The 10525-nt window shown below is 41.1% G+C and overlaps 1 protein-coding gene across 1 annotated transcript; it reads right to left on the bottom strand.

The window, feature by feature from the left end:
* Nucleotides 1-2966: 2966 nt before the first annotated feature.
* jund (JunD proto-oncogene, AP-1 transcription factor subunit) lies at nucleotides 2967-6134 on the bottom strand. Its single transcript, XM_066695658.1, has one exon. The coding sequence runs from the start codon at nucleotides 5785-5787 to the stop codon at nucleotides 4867-4869; it is 921 nt and encodes a 306-aa protein (XP_066551755.1). The 5' UTR covers nucleotides 5788-6134; the 3' UTR covers nucleotides 2967-4866.
* Between the last annotated feature and the right edge of the window lie 4391 nt (nucleotides 6135-10525).

Genomic DNA, 10525 nt, shown 5'->3' with positions numbered 1-10525 from the left:
ATTTAATGAACCTGCCCAGTGCGTAAAGCTTTCCGTCACTCCAGTTAAAAATATGCCTTGCGCAAATACGCCCTAGCACAGGTTCATCTTTTAAAAGGTCGTAAACATCAACGTATGTGCATATAGTCTGTTTGTGAGAAAGAACAATATGTGCTCTCGGACCCTGATACACTCAATTTCAGTTTGGGTAGTATTTAAAATGTTGGTCTCTGATGGGTTGCCTTTTTGGGTCTCCATTAAACTCCTATACAACGTGGAAAGATTCAGATCAAATGTATGAAAGGCTGGTGTCCCAGCCCCATAGTCTTGGTTATTTTAGGTAGAGTCCAAGACCAGTATTAATCTGGGTCTGTGACACCAGCTGTAAGAGTCTATCCACAGTATTGCTATTTATTAACTTTTGAAAAGGGGTTTGCTTATGGCGTTACAATATGTATTCAAACCACTAGAGCGCAGTAAAAGCCCATGTTAAAACGGAGGGTGACAGACTGCGGAAATTGTTATAATATTCATTCTTATAGGTTTTATTATTATTTTAAGTTTAACACTGACACTGGTTTCATAGAAATGGCCACATCCCTTACCACGAATGTTAAAATGATAATTATTAGTGTGTGCGTCAAAGGTTTAACAACGCCTTAATTGCCACGGTGAAGACTCCTTCACCGTGGCAATTAAGGCGTTGTTGAACCTTTGAAGTATGAAGGTATGGGTGGTATGTTATGCTTTTCTACAGTAACCCCTTAAGGAACGATGTGTATTGTATTGTGTATAACCAAGAAAACATAATTTTGCCCCTGGCCAAGACAGTAATTCACGCACGCAAATTAAACATGGCCACACTCCTCAAAACCTCCATAGTTAGACTTTAATCTAGCTTGTCTGCATTTTAAATCCTCCGGCCTTCTTTACTGTTTTGTCATAGCTCAGTGCCCAAGACACTGAGAAGTGCCCAAGAAGCATTTAATCACGAATTTGGCCCACAATTTCTGCAGAACCAAAGCCTTTTTGGCATCTACTGTGAAGGCAAATGGGACCAGACTGGACCACAACTCATGTGCTTACTTTTCAATAAGCTGGTTCTGCTGTTTCTTGCCTAAAGATGGAAGTAAAATAAAAATGAATTTAAAAAGATAAATAAATAAATAAATAAATAAATAAATAAATAAATAAATAAAAAGGAGGCAGGTCTTTACACAAAGAGTAGTGGGGGGTTGGAACAAATAATCCTGCCCTGTGATTGGAGCAGATCCTTTGGGTTACTTAAAAATGAGCGCTGGATAAAATGTTGAGATCAGTTAGCCACCCAATGAGTAAGATCCCCTGAATGATTTTCTTTGATTTGTAATCTTTCTTATGCTCTTAAATAAGAAAAATTGGCCCCTAAAAATCTCTATAGAAAAGTATTACAGTGAGGGAAAAAAGTATTTGATCCCCTGCTGATTTTGTACGTTTGCCCACTGACAAAGAAATGATCAGTCTATAATTTTAATGGTAGGTGTATTTTAACAGTGAGAGACAGAATAACAACAAAGAAATCCAGAAAAACGCATTTCAAAAAAGTTATCAATTGATTTGCATGTTAATGAGGGAAATAAGTATTTGACCCCTTCGACTTAGTACTTGGTGGCAAAACCCTTGTTGGCAATCACAGAGGTCAGACGTTTCTTGTAGTTGGCCACCAGGTTTGCACACATCTCAGGAGGGATTTTGTCCCACTCCTCTTTGCAGATCCTCTCCAAGTCATTAAGGTTTCGAGGCTGACGTTTGGCAACTCGAACCTTCAGCTCCCTCCACAGATTTTCTATGGGATTAAAGGTCTGGAGACTGGCTAGGCCACTCCAGGACCTTAATGTGCTTCTTCTTGAGCCACTCCTTTGTTGCCTTGGCTGTGTGTTTTGGGTCATGGTCATGCTGGAATACCCATCCACGACCCATTTTCAATGCCCTGGCTGAGGGAAGGAGGTTCTCACCCAAGATTTGACGGTACATGGCCCCGTCTATCGTCCCTTTGATGCGGTGCAGTTGTCCTGTCCCCTTAGCAGAAAAACGCTGCAGGATTTCAGTCCTTCACGGCATAGTGTGTTACCAATTGTTTTCTTGGTGACTATGGTCCCAGCTGCCTTGAGATCATTAACAAGATCCTCCCGTGTAGTTCTGGGCTGATTCCTCACCGTTCTCATGATCATTGAAACTCCACGAGGTGAGATCTTGCATGGAGCCCCAGACCGAGGGAGACTGACAGTTATTTTGGGTTTCTTCCATTTGCGAATAATCGCACAAACTGTTGTCACCTTCTCACCAAGCTGCTTGGTGATGGTCTTGTAGCCCATTCCAGCCTTGTGTAGGTCTACAATCTTGTCCCTGACATCCTTGGACAGCTCTTTGGTCTTGGCCATGGTGGAGAGTTTGGAATCTGATTTATTGCTTCTGTGGACAGGTGTCTTTTATACAGGTAACGAGCTGAGATTAGGAGCACTCCCTTTAAGAGAGTGCTCCTAATCTCAGCTCGTTACCTGTATAAAAGACATCTGGGAGCCAGAAATCTTGCTGATTGATAGGGGATCAAATACTTATTTCCCTCATTAACAAGCAAATCAATGTATAACTTTTTGAAATGCGTTTTTCTGGATGTTTTTGTTGTTATTCTTAAAATACACATACCATTAAAATTATAGACTGATCATTTCTTTGTTAGTGGGCAAACGTACAAAATCAGCAGGGGATCAAATTCTTTTTTCCCTCACTGTATGGGCATGTACGTTTTACATTTGCCCTTAAGCTCTAATATTCTGACACTCTCGATACTGATCTTGTGATTTGTTTAGGCTCATATATTGCAGTTTTGAAACAAAATCTAAATTGGTATTTACAACCTTATTTCAGTTGCCCAGTATTAGATTTCTACTGGAGTTCAATGACTTTATTTATATAAACCAGTCTTTCAGAAAACAATCAGTCACCTAGAGGTTATATGCCACTCTTTATTATATTTTGTTGATAACATCTAACACATCACCTCTCCCTGCCAGCCAAAACAAAAACAAAATACCATATTTGCCCGAACAATATAAATGTATTTATCTCATGCATAAAGCAGGTGCAGGAATCCTAGAGGGCAGAGCATATTCTATCACATTGCTATTTTGTGGTTTTCTTAGAACAATATTTGTCTGCACTTTGTAATTTTGTGTTTTTAGTTATTATATCAAAGGGGGGGTAAAGAGATTAAGTTCCTTTGTGATCTATATTGTTTTGGTTAGTGTACACACTATAAAAATATGAAAATATATGTAGTTACATTTTGTACAAAATGTGTTTGCTGATTACTGTGACACATTGCGTAGATTCAGCACAATCTGGCGGATGTGATTGAGGTTTTACAGGTTTACATGATATACAACACCCTCTTAAACAACTGTGTAATAGTTTGCTTAAAAGGAAACAAACAATACTTTAAATGTTTGTAAACCTGTATGCTGCAAGTCAACAAATGCCAAATAAAATAATTCTGCACTGTGCACTCACTTTTACTTTTTGGTTTTTTTTTTAAGTTAAAACATGTCTACATCTGCTTGCTTCTTTCACCAAGCCAGTTAAAACCCTAGATATATCTGTAACTAATTATAAATAATATAATGTGCCATGTATCCGTTATGAACCAGAAGGTCAATGTATTGTTAATAACAAACTTAGTTTTCAAATACCACACATTGGCAGACCTATTCCTAGGAGTAAGAACAGAGAAGAACTTTCCAGAACAAAGAATCCAGTGCCAAAGTTCTAGGAAGAACCTGATCTTCTAATAAAACAGGTATAACTTGACAGACTATTAAAACAAAAACAAAATTGCAACATTTTAAGTATCCTGCCCAACTTACAGCACTTTTGATAAGTTTATGATTGGTTTTTAAACTATTTAGCTGTAATGTACATAAACAATGGCCAAAATAATTACATTTTTATATTAAGAGGTTGGGCCTTATTTAATCAAGTGCTGATTGGATTTATAAAACAAAGTTTGTTGAGACTTGATCCTAACCTTTAGGCCTCATTTCTAACCATTAGTTGTTTGAAGATATGTATACATTAACATTTTCCAATCAATGTATTCCATCCCATTAAATTATAAACATTTTTGTTCGACCTAGACACACACAAAAAAAGTTGGACACTTTGTATAAGTTATTTAGCAAAACTTTTATTTGTTAACACTTTTTTTGGATGCAGATTCCAAAGTAGAAATATATATCTGGAATGTGAAGACAAAAAAAAAAAAAAAAAAACACACTTCTCAGTGCAACATAAATAACAGAAACAAAGCTCATAACAGCTTCACATTTGCGAAGTAAAAAAAAAAAAAAGGAAATAAGACACTGTACAAGTCAACTTTGTATAAAATATACATTTGTCATCTGTTCGTAAGTGCTTGTAAACATTTAAGGCATAATACACGTGAACGGCATGCACTCGATGAGACCCCGCAGATTCCATGGCATTCACCAAGTTTGTCACTAACATGCAAATACTTGTTTTGTCATTTTTTATTTTTATTTTTTTAGAGTCCCTCTGGTTCAATAAGGCGGATATTAAATAAAAAAATTAAACTCAGTTGAGAAGTAGGCAAAGTGAGTTGAGATCATACTGTATTATATATAGTATAGTATACTATATAGTATATATTACACCTTTACAAAATGTAAACATCTTTTTACATTTAAACAGGATAGTGTGCCACTCAATAGTGTCCTTGAAGTAGGGTCTTTAGTTTAGAGCCACAATAACGTCCTGTCCGTTTTGGAGTCCACAAGGAAACAGTTCAGAGCTTATACAGACCGAGGCGTACAGCAGGGCCACTGCCCGTCCTTAATACGCCTGCACTTGGTGTGGCAAGAGCTGGCAGCCGCTGTTGACGTGGTTCATGACCTTCTGTTTCAGCTGCGCCACCTGCTCCCTCAACAGGCTCGCCGTGGAGGCCAGCTCGGTGTTCTGGCTCTTCAGCGACTTCACTTTGTCCTCCAGCCGCGATATGCGCTCCAGTTTCCGCTTTCGGCACTTGGACGCGGCGATGCGGTTGCGCAGCTTCTTCCGCTCCGCCTTGATACGCTCCTGCGTGTCCATGTCGATGGGAGACAGGGGCGGGCTGTCCCCGAAACTCTGCACGTCTGGGACGGTCTGCGGCTCGTCCTTCAGGGCCTGTAGCCGGGAATGGGCTTGTTGCTGCTGCTGCTGTTGCTGCTGCTGCTGCTGCTGCCCAATGTGGGAGGGAGGTGGGGGGAAAGGGACAGTGTCTGTGGAGTAGTTGACCGTGGTCCCCAGCGCCCCGTTGGTGTAGCTGCTCAGGTTAGTGTAGACGGGGAGGTCCGGGTGCATGGTGGCCGGGGGGGCGGGGTTGGTGCTGAGGTCCAGGCCGCTCGTCTGGACGCACGCCCCGGTCAGCTGGTTCTGCTTGTGCAGGTCCTCCAGCGCCTTGACGAAGCCCTCGGCGAACTCCTGCTCGTCGGTGACCGACTTCGGGTACAGGAACTGCGACGTGGGGGTGGTGGTGACCATGCCGTTGGACTGGATGATCAGGCGCTCCAGCTCCGGGGAGGCCAGCTTCAGGAGGCCGAGGTCCGGGGAGTTGAGGATCCCATCGGGGTCCCGCAGGTGAGGCTTGAGGTTGGAGGCCGGGTCGCTGAGGTTCAAGCTCATGTCCTTCTTCATCATGGTGCGGTACGAGTAGGCGCTGGCGATTGCTCCGGTAGCATTCAACACATCATCATGATAGAAGGGTGTTTCCATCATCCCCCGTCACACACGCAGGGGGAAAAACAGGAGTGTGCACCTCAGCAAGATGGAAACTGTCGTAGCCGCGAACACAATAAACAAACAAGTCCTTTTAAGTTGTGACCAACTTTTTTTTTTTTTTTTTTTCCCCACTCAATCCCAAATCGTCTTCAGTCTGATCTCTTTTCTCATGTGTAAGCCACAGATCGTGCGATTTCCGGTTTCCTGGGAATCTACTCGATCACTTTACGTAAACAACCGTAGTCTGCCTCATCTCTCTGTCACAGGAGCCGTTGACGCGTCTCGTCCCGCTGTAGCGCCACTCCGACCGCCGCCTGTGTTACAAACTGAACTGAGCGCTCGGGCCAGCGGCGCTAGCTTTTCTATCCTCCCAAATTCCATTATGTCATCTCAGAGCGCTCCGATTGGCCAGAAATGACGTTTTCTTCCTGTTTAATTTGCATAAGGGGCCGGCCTTTGCGCGCATTGCCATGGAGAGCCTGGGTAAACTGCAAACAGCGCGGTGCATGCCGGTTTGATGTCATAGTAAACCCAGGGTCGTAGAAGAGAGGGAGAGAGGGAGTGAGAGAGAAGGGAGAGGGGGAGGGAAGTTGGGAAGGAGAGAGAGGCTAGGGAGGAGAGGAACACGTGGTGTTTTCATAATGTGCATTCAGATCGGCACATCCAACGTCAGACTTATTTATAGGCGTACAAAAGGGAGTGCCCACTCGCTTTTTTTTCCCTCTCTTCTTCACTGACGCAGTAGTAACAGCTACAAGAACAGGTTTTTTACGAGCATCAAAAAAGGACAAAAAGGAAAGCTTCCTCCTTGACCCCCTCTCCCATCCCACCTTGACTGTTTCATTCACTGCAACTTTCAGTCTAATTGAATGTTACTCACCTTTTAAGTTGTATTGATCAGTGTTTTTCTTGTTCTGTCTCATAATACATCAGAAGCAGTTGTTTCCCTGTCAGACCGAGGGAATGTCTTGTTTTCATATTTGCCAGCTATGAATAGCATAGTTCTCTGTAAACAAAACTGTGTCCATGGGCAATTGAGCTCAAGTAGCCAGACACTGTTTATACTCCACAGCTATCGTTTACTCTAACCCTCCTGGCTGGAATGACAAGAAGGCTTCGAAAGGTCATTACGGACTTAAGAGGCCATTCAGGATTGACCCCAATAAGACTGCTTGCGTATTCCCCTAAAGTAATCTGAAATCAATGGCTTCTATAGCGGTATTGTGAATAAGGAACAACGTACAACCTTCAATTATCATATAATTAACACATTCCATTCATTGGAACTAAACTGATGATCAAATAACAGCTATTTCTGGGGATTGTGACCTCATAGGATCTCAGGACCCAATCATTGAATGCTGCTGAATCGCATAAGCTTTGTCTTGTGTGTTTTATATATGAAGTATATTATTTATCTTGTTTTTGGCATAGTTCAGTTTACTAAAGGTCCACACCCATTAAATTAGGCTGTAATCTGTTAATTGAAGGTTAATTATAGCTGCTGGCAGATAAGACGGGATTGAGAACAGTATGTGTGTACAATATTTGCATTGACAGAAACGTAATTCTTGTTCTATAATAATAAGGTGGACATTAGGGATAGTCTGTTGTTGTTTGTGTAGGCTGTTAACCCTATTCTCATGCCAATGCAAGTAAACAAAATTACATGACTGATTTCCTGTTAAATAAAATTAGATCAAAGTTTGCTTCCTGGTCCTAACCTCTGTAAAAAACATTCTCACAGTTGTGTGGGTGTGCTGGCACACAAAAAATGGTCGCCGTGTTCTACTCCCCAGGTGGCAGCTTTTCAGTTTACGATCCTTGGTTTAGCTGGGAAATGAGCGCATAGGGTTTGGAGATGTCATTTTCTGAATCAAAAGAGCTACTCAAACGTAGTTCTGGGTGTCTTGAATGGACTGGTTGTGGGACTTTCTGTCAAATCCCAATGGTTGTGGTTACAAGAATGAGGGGCTTCCCTTGGGGGGGTGCAAGTGCCCTCTACCTTCAAAGGATTTACATGTGGTAACAGAAAGTTTAAAAAAATAAGTTCATTTCCCTTTCATTCCCCATGTACATTTCAATCCTCCAGGTGCTTATGTGCTAAGTTACTGTAATGCTGTGTTCACTAGAGCGTTCATTTTGTACAACTCTAAAAACTTGACGGTAACCTTAAAGCATATGGGATTTTCTGTGTCTATCTTTTCATGCTTGAAAAAAGAGAAGCTTTTTTTTCATACTGGTATCAGTTAGACTTCCTTATTTACTTCATGGTGTACTGAAAGCAGTGGACTTTCCACTTATTAGAGGGCTGGGTTTCACAGAAACCTCTCGCACCCGAACGACAAGTGTGAAAAATTACAGACTAGGCTTTACAGACTGGACAAGGAGAAGACTATCTCTGTTGAGTGGGGATGCGCAGATAAAGTGTAAACGAACACCCAAAAATCAAGGATGACAAGAGAGAAGAGAGTGCAGTCGCAGAGCCCGTTTACACTTGGTTCTGTTGTTTTCAGTTTCCTAGTGCTTGTTTGCTTTCCTCTTTTAAAACATTTGCTCAAGTCAGTCATCAAGTGCAAGTGCAGTAAAGACAACAACAATAAAAAATGAAATTGCATATGAGCAAACTGGCAACAAGGTTGAATACAAGTGCTTTAAATTCTCCACCACTCTCAATACAGGCTGCAAGATGCTATTTCCCTCGAACAATACCGTTCTGAAAACTGTCACTGCCTTCGGATTGTAATGGATTCGTCCATCCACATCCCAGACCTCTTAGGATTGTGGGGAGCAATTCTCACATCAATCCCACGGGACCCAGTACATCCCCAAGGTCTTTTCCTATAATCCTGTGGTTCCCTGTCTTATGACCAAATGTGCTTGGGCTGCACTTTTGTGTAAAACCACAGTTGTTTGGAACCTACTTCCTTCTGCTTTTAGAGGGAAATGTAATCACAAGTTGAAGTTTATTTTTATTATTATTTTTTTATTCATTTGTATAAGAGTTTGTCATATTTGGTGCTGCGTAGATCTCTTGACAAGTACATTCATTCTTGTTCAGGGTTCTCACACAGCTAACCAGGCCCCAATATAAAAAAAAACAACAACAACAAAAAACAACTACCCTACTACCTACCAACTCACTCATCTTTCATGGCAAGGAATAAAACTCACCTACGCAAAGTGAAAGTGTGACAGGAAATATCATTATAAAGGAATTGTAAAGAGATTCCAGGACACTATTGAAATAGTAGTTTCTTATCTTTAATTCAATTTCTCTAATTGCTAATGGCCGCAATATGTTTTTGAATTGATATATTCATTAATCAAAAAACTTCTGAAGTAGCCTATTCACCTTCCATAAGGTGCAGGTACAATTTTGCTGTTGTTTTGCAGTTGGTAATTTGAACACTTATCACACTACAGGTCATATTAATAAAACATTTAGCACTGTGACATTCAGTCTTGCGTAATATGTAAACAACACAAATAAGTTATAAAGTGTCACATCAATATTTCAAAATGCTTATCTAAATGTCCCTACATTTGATTTTGATTTTGTAATGAGGAGCTTCATTCTATGAAAGAAGTGTCAGCTTAGCTTGGTAAAAATGTCTTCATTTCTAAAGGAAATGATTTTTATTTTTTTTAAAGATTGTGTGATATATGATATTTTATCATATTTAAATCACTATGTTTTTTTTAAATAAAGTTCCAATTTCCTCAGTCTTAAAATTTGACACATTTTCAGATGTGTGTTAAAGCTTAGCCCTTAGCTTTAGTGAAAGAATGTGAAAATCTCAATAATACCTTTAATGACACCTTCTAAAGTAAAATCTATTGGACGTGATCAGTTCCAATATTATTCCTATTATATATATATATATATATATGACAGACAAGTTGTTCAATTATATTTACACCTTCAGACACCTTCGGAATAAACACGTGATTATTCGTTCTAGAACACTTGGAAATGAATGGCTGAAGCATCGATTGTATAAACGTATTTCTCCCTCTCTCTGTCTGTTTTTGCGTGGATGAAATACAGAGACAAAAACGAGCTCTGGGTCTATATTATCTCTCTGATCCCCCTCCCTCAGCAGCAGGCTCGCCCTGAGTAAACAGATCGCGGGCGGCGTGGCGGGGGTTACGCGTGGGAGTGTGCGTCACAGGCAGGCCCGGCTCCACGAGGCGTCGTGGGGGCGGACCGCGTCGCTCTGTGACGTCAGGGCAAGCTGCCTTCTGTGGCTTCGAGCGGAGGGAGGGAGTTGAAAGTGCAAAATTTCACTGCCGATGAAACAAAAAATAAGAAAAAGCCATCAGACAGGAAAGAGAGAGAGAGAAAAAATCTGAGCAGGCAGCGGGGAGTGTGGGGGAGGGAGAAGGGGGTGCTCGGCTGCTGTCATCGCCAATAAAGCTGGTTTATTCTTGGCAGTTATTCTCCTTCTCATATCATTGTATTCTATTCTCTCTGACGTTGTTCACCCTAGTGTGTGGAATGGTATGGTGAGAAAGTGAAACTTGCAGAGAGAAAGAAGGAGGCACACATTTAAAGGGGTAGAATTGGTTCTGTAGGTATTGCCCTTGCATGTGTTTGTTGGTTTGTATTGTTTTCCTTCTCATTTAAAATTGGTTTTTGTTCCAGAGAACACGGAAATGAAATACTTTCTTAATGCAAAGATTGGTTCAAGCTGAAAACCTGCTGTTCGGGTTACGCAATCTGCTTGGCACT

The sequence above is a fragment of the Amia ocellicauda genome, chromosome 22 (assembly GCF_036373705.1).
Source record: "Amia ocellicauda isolate fAmiCal2 chromosome 22, fAmiCal2.hap1, whole genome shotgun sequence".
NCBI lineage: Eukaryota > Metazoa > Chordata > Actinopteri > Amiiformes > Amiidae > Amia > Amia ocellicauda.
Note: the sequence above shows the minus strand (reverse complement) of the source record. Positions and strands in the feature narration are given on the sequence as shown.

Bases quoted from the DNA above. Each gene is read 5' to 3' on its own strand.
- jund (XM_066695658.1), bottom strand. From the start codon at position 5,787: ATGATGGAAACACCCTTCTATCATGATGATGTGTTGAATGCTACCGGA.